At 46.2% G+C, this 15,126-nt stretch overlaps 1 protein-coding gene across 5 annotated transcripts in view; it reads left to right on the forward strand.

Moving 5' to 3' along the window:
- Nucleotides 1-5,620: 5,620 nt before the first annotated feature.
- LOC117779401 (serine/threonine-protein kinase BRSK2-like) overlaps nucleotides 5,621-15,126 on the forward strand; it is an 80,598-nt gene continuing 71,092 nt past the window's right edge. For all 5 annotated transcript variants that reach the window (XM_034615576.1, XM_034615583.1, XM_034615602.1 and 2 more), the window contains exon 1: nucleotides 5,621-6,043. In XM_034615576.1, coding sequence (XP_034471467.1) covers nucleotides 5,950-6,043 — 94 coding nt within the window. In that variant the 5' untranslated portion in view covers nucleotides 5,621-5,949. The remainder of the gene's footprint in view (nucleotides 6,044-15,126) is intronic.

The raw sequence follows: 15,126 nt of genomic DNA on the forward strand, positions 1-15,126 counted from the left end.
ATATATATATATATATATATTTTGTGAACTAATTTAACATGATTACAAATTATTGTGAGCTAATTAAAAAAGAAAAATTAAATAGTCATTAAATCAAAATTACAAATTAAGACTTTTTTTTTTTGATAATCTAAAAAAGTCTTGTTTAGTTTAGTTTGTTTGTATTTTGTTTGCTAATTAACAAACTAAAACATAAACAGACCTTAAGTTAAAATTAAGAATGAAAAACTAACATAACATGTACTTAAATAAGAAAACACAACTTTTGCTTTTATTTTGTGCGCAAAAAAACAAACATAAAAAATTCCTAGTATTAAAAATTATTTAAAAGTTATTAACGAACAAATCTAACATAAAAGTAATTCCAATAAAATTAAAACAACTTTGTTGATTGTTTTTTTTAATCAGCTAATTAAAAAACTGAACTAACTGAAAAGACAAAAAGTCCTTAAATCAAAAGTTTTTTATGATTTTATGAGCAATTGGATAAATATTCATGTCTGTAAGTGAAACATCTATATGGATGCTGTTTTGCAATGGATCCACTAGGTGGCATCCTCTAATAGGGTAGATCATTTGTGCACATGAACAGAAATGTACATTTGAGTTTCACGTCTCATTGAAAACTTCACCTGATCACAAACACAAAACTGGATCAGACACAAACGTGTTGTTTCAGTTTTGTTTCACTTTAAAAACAATATTTAACCTTGTGTTACGTGTAAACGTTCATATTTGTGGCTCGTGTTGAATCAGTTGTTTATTTTCTTCTAAACAGAAGTGGAGCCTCCCTCTGATTTCACTGAAAAGGCTCAAATATGATTTCTGCTTAGCTTTCAGTTGATCTCAATATATCAACAACTGTGATGGCAGCGAACGTTACCAGGAGGTGGAGCTCAAAGGAAAACAGACAAGATCATCTGTTTTCAATAGAGACACGTTCACAGCTACAAGAGGGTTTGAAACCGACAACCCACAGCGACTAAAACAAGTCTGACCTTCGCTGAGCAGATCGGTGCCCAGAATTACTCTAAAAAATAATGTTAATAAGGGTTTTAATCAATTAACTTTCCACTAAGATAAGATAAGACTGATGTGTCTGCTTCTATGTGCTGTTGTGTGTTTTCATTGATGTTTTATATGTCGTATTATTGCTTTACTATTTGTTTATTTGTGTGAGTCTTCATTTTTGTACTTTTGTATATTTGTCCTAATGGTTTTCAACATTTGTGCCCAAGCTGAAGAAGACCTGCATGAAGCCATCTGAGTTTTAATAGACTGTATCTCAAAGATCTGAGTCAAAGGAGAAGCAGCAGAACCGACAGATAAATAGGAAATCAGATAGAATGTGCGGCTGCATATTGTGAGTGCTGTTAGTAATTATGGTCTTTTGCCAATTTAATTGCGGCGCCGTAATCGAAATGAGCTTACGGAGCTTCACTCTAAATTAGCAGTTTTATAATTACCCCTGAACTACACTCGTCTCGCTGCACCCCCCCCCCCCCCCCCCCCCACTTAATTACCAACAATGTGCCTCCGGATGAGCTATTGTGAAGCTGCGGTCGGGCAAGAAGAGATTAGAATAATAGGCTTTGTTTTCTGTTCATTTCAGTTGTTCTTCCGGAGCTTTCTACCAAAACAGCAGGAAGTTAAAGTGATGCAGACCTCATGGGACTCAGGTCACATGACAACAGGTGGTGGAAAGACAAGACGTGCTTTATTATCTTGGACACAAACAGACGGTTTGACTCCGGGTCCAGAAAGTGAAGCCAACGCAGTGAAGTGTCCGAAACCGGCATTCTCTCTCTGACCAGCAGGGGGCGCTACACAGCTGATAATAGTGTTAACCACTGTAACTAATCAGAAACACTGAGTTCAGCTTCAGTTGTTAATCTCTAGTTGTGGAAAACGACACTAACTTATATTATAACGTCTTGTAAAAACAACAATGGCCAAAAACACGAGGTCATGAGTTCAAATTGACAGTAAATGTGATAAATCTGTAAATATTATCTGTAAATATACTGTATTTATACTTGAATGGTCTCGTTTCAGCTCCCGTTGTAAATTCAGCTTTAATTATAAAACCTCGGAGCTCGGTTAAAACAAAATAACTGAAAGAGTCAGATTCCAATTTTGCACTGATGAGACTTTCAGCGGAAATATTGAGCCTCATCACTTCTCCACTGATGGAAAATATATTCAAATGAAGTGAGCGGTCGCCGTTCATTTCCCTGATTAATGTTCTGTTCTTCATCACTGATGCTCCTGACAAATACACCTTTAAAGGACGTTTCTTCTAAGACCAACAGTGACCTTCTCCTCTCAAGGTTTGGGACAAGTCCTCTAAACCTCACCTCATCTCTGTTATTCGCTCTTTATCAGTCTGCTGTCAGAGGAAATGTTCTCTCATTTGGCTTCTTTGCCTTGAAAGTGTGTGTGTGTGTGTGTGTGTGTGTGTGTGTCTGCATTATCCTGCCCTGCTGCCACAATAGGGCTGACTAATGCAGAAATAGACTGCAGGCTAAGCTTCTTTTTTACAGAAATGTCTTGAAAAGTGAAGGGCACATTCTGCTGCTCCTGCAGCGTTTAGATCTGCTGTGGAAACGTGCATCACGCTCAACGTGAGCATGAGCATGTGCGGAAAGATAGACCACGATGCATGAGCAGGCTCAAAGAAAACACAAATTCGTTCCATATAAAAAATCATATCATTTAAAAAATATTCTTAAATGTGGGAAAAATGATAAAATGATATTTTACTGGTGTTTATCGTTTTTCTTCTCAATTCATTCACTGATGTTTCTGCTTGTTAGTGCTGCTCTATGATTTTTACTTCATGTAATTTCACTATTTATTCAGTTGTGTTTTCAAGGTTCTGGTTCCGGCTGCACTCACACCAAACTAACTTCCGTCTCATCTTTCTTTTAAATGGAATCACGTGAAGTAAACGTTGTGAAGAGAACTGGACCACGACCGACCACCGCCTCTTAAAACCACCTGAAGCTCCAGATCAGTAATAGAACACCTGCTCTCTCTGCGTGTTGCTGAGCTCACCACGCAGAATGAATGAATCCTGAGAAGACGTGAGACGTTCTTCTGCACGTCACGTTTCACAAACCACTCGAGCCAGAGACTCTAACTCAGCTCCTGAATATTCACTTTAAAGTTAAAGAGCTGCTTAAATTAAATGATCTAAATGATCCAAAGTGCTTCACTCTGTTGAAACACTTTGTTCAGCCACAGTCACTGAGCGGTGCTTCGTTCAACTCCCACGTGGTCTCAGATACTTCTGCACTTATCTCTGCAGGTTCTTCTGGTCCTTCACTTCAGATGGATCGCCATGACGACCAACACAGAGTTGAGTCGTGGGTGTGTCCAGGATCGTCCCGGTTTCACCCAGATGCTAGATGCTAAATATGGTAGCGTTCATATCTGAGATATTTTGTCTTCATTTCTGGATGTTGGGAGGAAATGGAGCTGTGTCGTCCATCTTTGTTTACAGTCTGTGGTCCATGTGTGTTTGTGCAGATCTACACCTGTTGAAAACGATATTCTTCTTGCTGAATCGTCTCCAGAGGAACTTTTGGGGCTGGTAATGATCCGGTCCTCCTCTTCACATTAACACGCTCAGCTGTTGACACGTGGGTATCGGACGTGCGGCCTCTCCTCAGAGCCCCGGGTGATTATGGCAGATTATTCCACATCGAGGTGATTAGGACGCTGCTCTGGCTTTGTGGCCGCGGTGCCGTCCACAGCTGTCGAACAGCCGACGGCCTCCAGGGAATCAGACGGCAGAGATCAGGCCGGAGAGCTCGCCCGGTGGCGTGAATCTAGAAATGTCAGGATTGATCCGCGGACGGGGGGGTCATCGCCGCCTCCTGTGTCGATGATGGAGGGCGGGGGTTTTACATTAATTAACAGGAAGTCATTTAGCGGTAAAGCCGTCCCATGGCAACCAGGCCCCCCCCCCCCCCACCCACCTCACCCTCTCTGTCTTTGTTAGGGACTCGGATTTGTGGGTAAGATGGGGGGGGGGGGGGGGGGGGGGTAGATGAGGAGGAGGGGCAGGGGTGGGTGGGTGGTTGAGGGGGGGGGGGGGGTGGTTCCATCTGCCACCGAGCGTGCCGGGTCAAAAGGCTTTTGTTGTGAAGGAGTGATGAGACTGATGGATGATCGGTGTCACCAACCGCTGCTTTAATCAAGTGAGAGTGTCCCAGTGTGTTTACCACTCACACACACACACACACACACACACACACACACTCACACACTCACACACATACAAACACACACACTGACAATGAATGACTTCATGTTTAATTACTAATTGGAGTTTAGTTAAATTGTTTAAAGAAAACATTTAAAATTCAATCTGACTTAAAACCTTTTGTTGTCTTGACCTCAAACCTTGAATCAGTTTTATTTTGAAATGTCTTGATTGACAGAACAGTGCAGCTTCCTCATCACCTCGACCCCAACTCAATCAGAGACCCCTGCCGTGCACGCTCTGTGCGCATGCGCATTCCCTTACCAAGCAGCTGTGACAGGATGGCCCAGCACCGGAAGTTAGACGAACTGGCCTTCAAATTAAAACCCCAACTTTCTGACAACAAAAAGACGAAGCCAAAGGGAGGATTGATACCGAGTTAAAATATGTAAAAATCAGAGAACGAGCAGAACACAAACATTTTCGTTCATCCATATTCATAATGTAGTTATTATGATTGTGTATTTATACTTTATTAATATATAATTCATAATATATTTATATATTTGTGTTCAGTAACCTGTTATGACATCCTGAGTTCAAACTTGTAAAGACATTATAAATTTTAGATTATAGGACTAGATGTTAGAGGTGTTAGCAGGTGTTAGCAGGAGTTAGCAGGTGTTAGCTGGAGTTAGCAGGTGTTAGCAGGAGTTAGCAGTTGTTAGCAGGTGTTAGCAGGAGTTAGCAGTTGTTAGCAGGAGTTAGCAGGTGTTAGCAGGAGTTAGCAGTTGTTAGCAGGAGTTAGCAGGTGTTAGCAGGAGTTAGCAGTTGTTAGCAGGAGTTAGCAGGTGTTAGCAAGAGTTAGCAGGTGTTAGCGGGTGTTAGCAGGAGGGGGGGGGGGGGTGTTCTAACACGTGACACAAACATGAAGAATCAAAAACAAATCTCTCTGGTGAAGAAGTGCTGACACACACAGACGAAGATGTTAGGAGAGTTCGTGGTGATCAGAGCTGAGACGGTGTCAGGTGATGTAAACATGATCACGTGACCTCTGCAGCAGAGGTAACGTGTCACTTCCTGTCTCTGTCTGCGGCACCCGGCTGCCCCCCCTCTCACCTGAACCATGAGGAGGATCTGATGCTGAGTTGTTCAGCTGTGAAACACAAACTCTGGAGAAGCTCTGGAGACGATTCTCTGGATTTCACCTGGAGCTCAGGTCTGAGAACAGCTTTAGAAAAGACGAGACTTTACAATATAACAGACTGAATATTCTCTGTTGTAGGTCAGTGACAGGAGCACTTCAGATTTCAGCTGGGGCCAGTGCCCCCTCTAGCTCCGGCCCTGGAGCTGCAGCAGTTCTGTGCCTTTATTCTGAAAGGCAGCAGCGGAAGTGGTGGTTGACACGGACGCGCACTGACGGAGCAGCAGAGTCCGTCCTGTCCCAGCTCCAGCGCACATCCAGCGGGGCCGCAGCGCAGCTCCTCCCGCAGCAGCACCATGACGAACAGGTCCAAACCCGCACACTGAGCCGCACCGCGCACGAGAGCAGCGCGGGACTGTGGAGACATACGAACGCACGACCGGCGAACGCACGCAAGCGCGCACGCAGGAGGGGGGGGAGACGATTAACGCAGCAGCATCAGATCCACGGGCACGCCGCGCGAGGAGAGCTCCACCGCGGGACTGCGCTTCTCTGACACCCGCAAGAAAAAAAACTGGTCCCGCACGACTGAGACATGTCATCGTCGGGGAAGGACGCAAACAGCGGCCATTACGCCAACTATGTGGGACCGTACCGCCTGGAGAAGACGCTGGGCAAAGGACAGACAGGTTAGTGAATAACCCCCCCCACCCCCCCCACCCCAGCTGCGGGACTCTCCTCAGCATCATCCGCAGCTGACATCACACAGCGGCTCTGCGTGATCTCTATGCGGGAGAAGAGCAGCGGAGACACGGCTCCTGACTGAGGGATGTGAGGGGGGGGCGGGTTTTCTGGATGATGATGGTGATGATGAAGGTGCTGAGGATGAAAGTGATGATGATGATGATGATTAAGGTAACGAAAGTGATGATGAGGGCGATGAAGGTGGTGGTGTTAAAGGTGGTGATGAAGATGATGGGGGTGATGATGATGATGAAGGTGGTGGTGTTGAAGGTGATGCAGGTGATGATGATGATGTAGTTGATGATGATGAAGATGATGAAGGTGGTAGTGTGCCTTTAATCCTTGTCGTCAGGCAGACACTTCTCACTGATATTCGGCCCTTGTGATTTTTTCTTGTCTTTAATTCCTCTGTAGCAGCGTCTGTCACATGGTCTCTGCTGAGGCTGCAGAGTGATGCTGCACTGTCCTGCACACACACACACAGAGACACACACACACAGAGACACACTCACACACACACACAGAGACACACACACACACAGAGACACACTCACACACACACACAGAGACACACACACACACACACAGAGAGACACACTCACACACACAGAGACACACACACACACACACAGAGACACACACACACACACACACACACACACACACAGAGACACACATTCACACACAGAGACACACACACACACACACACAAAGACACACACTCACACACAGAGACACACACACACACACACACAGAGACACACACACACAGAGACACACACTCACACACACAGAGACACACTCACACACACACAGAGACACACTCACACACACACACTCACACACAGAGACACACACACACAGAGACACACACACTCACACACAGAGACACACACACACACAGAGACACACACACACGCACACAGTCACACACACTCACACACACACACACACACACACACACTGAGACTCACACACACACACACACACACACACACTGAGACTCACACGCACACACACTCACACGCACACACACTCACACACTCACACACACACACTCACACACACACACACTCTCACACACACACACAGACACACAGACACACACTCACACACACACACTCACACACACACACACACACACACACACACACACACACACACACACACACACACACACACACACTCACACACACACACACTCTCACACACAGACACACAGACACACACTCACACACACACACTCACACACACACACACACACACACACACACACACACACACACACACACACACACACTCACACTCTCACACACACACACACACACACACACACACACACACACACACACACACACACACACACTGCAGCCCTGTACTTTTATTTGCTCTTTGGCTGCAGCAAAGAGCAAAGTGTCATCTTCATGGTCCTCATCATCTTCATCATCTTCACCTTGACGTCCTCATGAGTCCTTCTGGTGAAGGAACAATCTGCTCAGCTCTAGTTTTAGGTGTCGTCAGCAGTGATGGTTTCACTGGCTTCACACGTTTATCTTCAAATGGTCCAGTTGGAGTTTTTCTGTCAGAGTGAGTCCTCGTGAGGACACAGCAGGACAATGTCCTGAAGCTTCCCAGAGAGCGAGTGGACGTGTTGACGAGGTTTCTAACACGTGACGGACGTGAAGCTGGAAGAACACAAAGATCTCAGGATGAAGAAGAGGAGCCGTACACGTAGAAGACGAAGGCCGGTTGGGGAAGGGGTGGATCCAGGAGATTTCTTTGACTTTCTTTAACGTGGTGAGATTTTAGCGTTGGTGGAAGTTTGAGCTCTCGGAGCGATCGTCGTCTAGTTGGTTCATTTGTTAGTAGGATTCTGAAAATAACGATTTCCCATCAAACATTATGTAAAATGTGCAAATGCTGATGCAGATGAATGTGTTTTCAAACTAAAACGATCTCGGTCCACGTTAGAGTTTTGGCTCCGAGTCAGTTTTAATCCTCTTCCGCACGAACACAACTGAAAAAGCATTTGATGATAACGTTATTTGTGCAGCACAAAAGCAGCAGTCAGACCCAATCAGCAAGAGGATGTGAGCGTCTTTTCCAAACATCTCGTTCGTCCCCAGAGTTTTCAAACTAAAAGAGAACCAGCAGCGTTCACAGACGTCCCTGTTTTACCGGCTCTAAGGACACCAGGAGAATCTGTAGCAGAGGTGATGAGGTTTCCAGTTGAAACGTAGTGGATGTAACACGAGTGTCTGTGGTGTGAGTTCAGTCTGTAAAACAAAACGATTTTCATACTAAAACCAACAGTAAGCTGTTGAAACCAGTGTTTGGTTCCACATCTCAAAGTGAAGCAGCTGAAGACGACAGTAAAGACTCCTCCTCCTCCTCCTCCTCCTCCTGCTGCTGCTGCCGAGTCGTCCTCTCACGTCTTTCTGTGTCCACCTGTTTAAGTCAGTGAGTTTCCAGAGCGACGGACTCACCTCCTGTGTTCGTCTGTGAGCGTCACACTGATTCCTCTCTGTCGTTAGAGCAGCTACAGCGTGGCTGTGCCGTCTGGTCGACTCGGGCCAGGTTCCCCATCTGTGATCACACTCCGCCAAAAACCATCAAGGTGTCTCCCTCTGCTTCCAGCGGGCAGAAGAGACTCGCGGCTTCGATCGCTCACGGTGAATAATTCATAACTAACCAATTAGCCGGCTGGATCGAGTTGGATCGTAACAGTTAATCACACAATTGTTCTGATGGAGTAAAGTTGCAGTGACGTGCGTTCAACCTGCACAGACACTGATTTCTATTTTTTTCTTACTGGATTATTTCAAGAAACTGAATCTGTGGACGAGACACTTGAGGCTTAAACATAATTTTTTTATGCAGTGGTAATTTTGAGATTGGGGAGATTTCTTCTGTAACACTTTCTTCTGTTGTGAGTCAAAACTCTTCACTTCAGTTTCACTTAAATTCACCAAACTCCAGCTTTTTATTGGGTTTTTCTCATGTAACATTCACAACCTGATTTACAGGATATTTTATTCAGAAAAACATGGTGAACATTGATTTTTTTATGGCCGTCAACAGTATTTTCTGATTTATGAATTAATAAAAACAGATCTCTCCAAAGTCTCTTCTGTAAAAACCTTCAAATCTAATATCTCGACGACATTGAAGAAGAATTTTGAACCTGAATTTATTCAATGTTCAGATTTCTGCTCTGAAGATTTACAAATTGTTATTACATTACGCCTCATTTGCACATTTAAACATTAACATTGGAAAACAAAAGACATTTATAATTTCTGAAGGTCAGTGATGTGTCACCGACAGGTTCATGACCTCAGGTTTGTTTGTTTTTCAGAAGAATTCCACGTAAACTCCTGAACAGATTTCCTGTGAACTTGGTGTAAAGATAGAAAATGTGTCCAGAAAGAACTCTATCGATTATGGACAAAGAGACGAATCTGTGATGACTTTATTTAACAAAGTGATGTAGGATGTTTTTAGATTTCTCAGCATAATTCATGGATCTTGATGATAATACGAGATAATCATGAAGTCTTTGGCCAAACCTCTGTGGAAATGGATTTACCTGCTTCTGATAGTTATAGTATTCACTCTTGTTCGGTTTCTTACTCGCTCACTTTCTATTTTCCTCTTCTTCGTTTCTCTTTTTCTGTCTAATGACGTCCACACAGAGAGTGGAGAGCTAGTTGTATCTTATAGCTAGCTGCTAGCTGCTAGCTGCGGTCCTTTGAAGTATATATATGTCGTAACGTGCTTTACGACACGTATATGTCGTAAAGAAGTTCCTAATGTTCCAGCACGGTGCACCAGAGTTGCATCGTGAAGTTCCAGGCCTCCAGGGGGCGCTGTGTGGCAAACATGACATTCCACCTATTGTAAGTTTGTGTAGCATCAATGTTAGTTTGAAGCTTTTGTATAAACACAACCTCGTGTTGCTTTAAAATGCTGAAGCAGCTGTAAACGTCGGAGCCTCTGGAAGCAAAATATTCACTGAGCTTTAAGTGTCGACGTCGGGTTGGTGTTCGCTGACGTTCAGGATGAGCAACTCTCATCGATTACTGCAGAAGAAGAAATAATCCCACGGGAACGCGATGTCGGACTGAACGATGAAATTATCGGATACGTTATTGATGGATCAGTCAGGTGTGAATCAGTGTCATTCATCTGATATCACAAACGAGTGTCACATGCTGCAACAACAGGAAAAACTAAGATTTCATATAAAGTCTTATCTGATAAAAGCTGTGAGGAAGTTTTTCATCTTGTTTCAATCCTCAGTCAAGTTGCGTATTTTTTCACCTGGAAACTTTTCTGTCATTTTACAAACTAAACAATGAATCAAGGTTTGTTTGAAAGAATACAAAGTTTGTGTCGGTGTGTTTCCCTTCGACCATGAACCACTTCATACATGAAACATGTGAGGTGGAGCTCTGCTCTCATCCCGGGCTGCGAGCGTGCTGTTGGAACAAAGCCTTCATGGTGCGTGTCTGAATGGCGAGAGGCTGCGCTGACTCCGAACAATTAGTCCGTGTGTTTTCATGTGTGTTGGTGGGGGGGGGGGGGTCGTTTTCCAAGTGCCGGCTAACAGTGTGGATGGTTGTCATGGTTTCATTCCTCCTTCCTGTGACAATGGCCGCTCTTTTCTGTCTTGGCGATCACTGCGAAGTCGACTGCAGCCGCCGACCTTTGCTCCTCCCTCTGCTCTCACGTCCGCTCTTTATCAACATCAACCCGTTATTTGATTGTTGATGATAAAGAACTAAGAACGTTCCTGAAAGTCTGGAAAATAAAATCATTAATAATCCTCAGCAACTTCCACTGATCGACCCCAAAAAACCAACGTCTCACACGTCAATATCCACAAACTGTACCAGTGTGTGTGTGTGTGTGTGTGTGTGTGTGTGTGTGTGTGTGTGTAGTGTTATAATGAAAAGTGTCATGTTATTGACGTGAAACATCCTAAAGACTGTACTTCTGTCAGTCCCTGTGGAAGAGTGCAGCAGTGTGTGTGTGTGTGTGTGTGTGTGTGTGTGTGTGTGTGTGTGTGTGTGTGTGTGTGTGTGTGTGTGTGTGTGTGTGTGTTCAGCGGGGGTTGTGTAGGCAGCAGGGAGACCCCCAGCACAGATGGCTGCCTTTAGGTGCCTGAAATACAGCTTCATTATCAGCAGGTTGCAGGTGGTAACACTCCCATCATTCTCACTGCATATGTGTGTGTGTGTGTATATATATATATATATATATATGTATATATATATATATATATATATATAGTGTGTGTGCGTTTTGCATACAAGGATTTGCATACTTTGTATTTTGAGGATTTACAGTCTGTTTGCTGGTTTTGCTTCATTATGCTGCATTAAACATAAAACAATACACAAAATATTTATGGCAACACGTCTGCACAGAGAGCGAGGGAAGTAACAGAGACGTGATTTAGAGCAGAAACACAGTGACACAGAGTAAATCCTGAAGAATGAGCAGAGTCTCACATCAGCAGAAAATAAAACATTGAATATTTCTAATACTGAGGATTATTAAAGAACCTTTGTATCGGATGAAACTGCAGAACTCACACGTTTCTGTTGCTGAGCTTCCTCAGTGAGATGAAGATGTTCAAAATATCGAGAAAATAAATAATTAGAATTTGAGCAAAAAGCAGCCGGAACATTTAGTCAATAGACGTGAGTCGTCTCTCAACCAAGATCATCGTGTTCTGATTTGACTGGAATGATTCATGGACCCGTTTTATTTTGAAAACTCTGAGGCTGTGTGTGTGTGTGTGTGTGTGTGTGTGTGTGTGTGTGTGTGTGTGTGTGTGTGTGTGTGTGTGTGTGTGTGTGTGTGTGTGTGTGTGTGTGTGTGTCTGTGTGAAACAGACACTGCTGGTAGACAAAAGTCTGCAGACGGGTAAGGGGGGGGGGGGTGGTAATCAAAATTATAGCTAGTGTCAACGCCGCCCCCTCCTCCCATCTTCCTTTACAGTACATCCCTTCGTTCCCTCGCCCTCCCAGCTGAGGGCCCGGTTACCACGGCAACCAGCGGAATGCTCTCCTCTGTGGTTGGACGTACTCGCTCGCTCTAGATCTGTGGCCCCTCCGCTCGGCGCTGGAGGGGGAGGCGGGAGCAGGAGGAGGAAGAGGGGGGGGGGGGGTGTTTCGCCTAAGCCATTAAACAATGAATGAGAAACTACCCCCCATCTCTCTCTCTCTCTCTCTCTCTCTCTCTCTCTCTCTCTCTCTCTCTGCATCTCTATCGCTCTTATGTTTGCCTCACCCCCCCCCTCCTCTTCCTCTTCCTCTCTCTCTCGGAGGTTGTCAGGGCTAAAGCTCGATCTGTGGCGGCATGATGTTCATCTTCCCAGCTCTGTCTGAAAGATTATCCACAGCTCCCCCTCACACACACAGTAAAACCTAAACCCCCCCAAAAAGGAAGGAGAGAATATTGTGATGTGAGCAGAGACCGAGACTCGTCTGCGTGGTCGAGGATTTTATTTTATTTTATTTATAGAGGCCGAAATCACACGTTTGCCTGCAGGAGCTGAAGAGTCTGCTCAGCATCCGAAATAAAAGTGGTGACCTGCTCTGAATAGAAATTACTCCACTTGTATTTCTGTCGGTGAAGCCTCCACGTGGCCGATTTTAACAAACGTCGTTCTTAGAAGTGCTGAGTAAATTAATGATGCAGGAGCAGGAAGCAAAAAATGGTTTTCACATCAGATAAAAATCATCAGTGGTAGCGTGGGAACAAAGTCTGGTTATCGTGAGTGTGTGTGTGTGTGTGTCTGTGTGTGTGTGTGTGTGTGTGTGGTTGTGTGGACGGAGAGATGCTGAGATTTAAACATGCTCGTCTCCAGCTCTCACACACACACACACACACACACACACACACACACACACACACACACACACACACACGTTGATGCAGTGCTCCTCCTCCTCGAGCCCTCAGACACCTCGTGTGGAGGTTGTCGTCATCGTGCCTGTGGCTGTCAGTCATTAACGAGTCTCCCAGTGCACGTCAGGAAGCTGCTGCTGAAATATTCAGGGGGCTGAAGATACAGGCGCCAAAATGCATCTGTGTGTGTGTGTGTGTGTGTGTGTGTGTGTGTGTGTGTGTGTGTGTGTGTGTGTGTGTGTGTGTGTGTGTGTGTGTGTGTGTGTGTGTGTGTGTGTGTGTGTGGTTGTAGCTGCATGGATGTCATGGATAATCATAAAGACACTGCAGAAGACGAGTGTGTGTGTGTGTTGTGTTGACAGATTCTCAGTGAATCACGATGAGTTTACAAAAGACGTCTTTCTTCGTCAGTCCAGCTGATCGTCCCCATGACGGACGTATGGAACACACATTAACACACACCACAAACAGAACAGTCACATGTGATCATTATACACACACGGTTAATGTGTGTGGATCGACAACAAACCAACATTTATACTAAAGTGTGACATGTTTTTCTAAACACCTAAAAGAAGTGACGTAAACTAAGGGTCCTGAAAACAACACATCAGACAGTACGATGGGTTCAGTCCTCGTCGTGTTGGACGTCTGCAGGTTGGTTCATGTGTTTGAAACTACCTGGCCTCCTCCTCCACCTCCTCCACCTCCTCCTCCACCTCCTCCACCTCCTCTACCTCATCCACCTCCTCTACCTCATCCACCTCCTCTACCTCATCCACCTCATCCACCTCATCCACCTCCTCCACCTCCTCTACCTCCTCTACCTCCTCTACCTCATCCACCTCCTCTACCTCCTCCACCTCCTCTACCTCCTCCACCTCCTCTACCTCCTCCACCTCCTCTACCTCATCCACCTCCTCCACCTCCTCTACCTCCTCCACCTCCTCCACCTCCTCTACCTCCTCTACCTCCTCCACCTCCTCTACCTCCTCCACCTCCTCTACCTCCTCCACCTCCTCTACCTCATCCACCTCCTCTACCTCATCCACCTCATCCACCTCATCCACCTCCTCCACCTCCTCTACCTCATCCACCTCATCCACCTCCTCCACCTCCTCTACCTCCTCTACCTCCTCCACCTCCTCTACCTCCTCCACCTCCTCTACCTCATCCACCTCCTCCACCTCCTCTACCTCCTCCACCTCCTCCACCTCCTCTACCTCATCCACCTCATCCACCTCCTCCACCTCCTCTACCTCCTCTACCTCCTCTACCTCCTCCACCTCCTCTACCTCATCCACCTCCTCCACCTCCTCTACCTCCTCCACCTCCTCCACCTCCTCCACCTCCTCTACCTCATCCACCTCATCCACCTCATCCACCTCCTCTACCTCCTCTACCTCCTCCACCTCCTCCTCCTCCACCTCCTCTTCCTCCTCCACCTCCTCTACCTCATCCACCTCATCCACCTCCTCCACCTCCTCCACCTCCTCTACCTCCTCTACCTCCTCCACCTCCTCTACCTCATCTACCTCCTCCACCTCCTCCTCTACCTCCTCCACCTCCTCTACCTCCTCTACCTCCTCCACCTCCTCTACCTCCTCCACCTCCTCTACCTCCTCCACCTCCTCCTCCACCTCCTCCACCTCCTCCACCTCCTCTACCTCATCCACCTCATCCACCTCCTCCACCTCCTCTACCTCCTCCACCTCATCCACCTCCTCCACCTCCTCCACCTCCTCTACCTCCTCCACCTCCTCCACCTCCTCTACCTCATCTACCTCCTCCACCTCCTCCTCTACCTCCTCCACCTCCTCTACCTCCTCCACCTCCTCCTCTACCTCCTCCACCTCCTCTACCTCCTCCACCTCCTCCTCTACCTCATCCACCTCCTCCACCTCCTCCACCTCCTCTACCTCCTCCACCTCCTCCACCTCCTCCTCCTCCACCTCCTCTACCTCCTCCACCTCCTCCTCCTCCTCCTCCTCCACCTCCTCCTCCACCTCCTCCACCTCCTCCTCCTCCACCTCCTCCTCTACCTCCTCCACCTCCTCCTCCTCCTCCTCCTCCTCCACCTCCGGAGGATTGACTTCTCTGCTCAGTC

This window comes from Hippoglossus hippoglossus, chromosome 3 (assembly GCF_009819705.1).
Source record: "Hippoglossus hippoglossus isolate fHipHip1 chromosome 3, fHipHip1.pri, whole genome shotgun sequence".
NCBI lineage: Eukaryota > Metazoa > Chordata > Actinopteri > Pleuronectiformes > Pleuronectidae > Hippoglossus > Hippoglossus hippoglossus.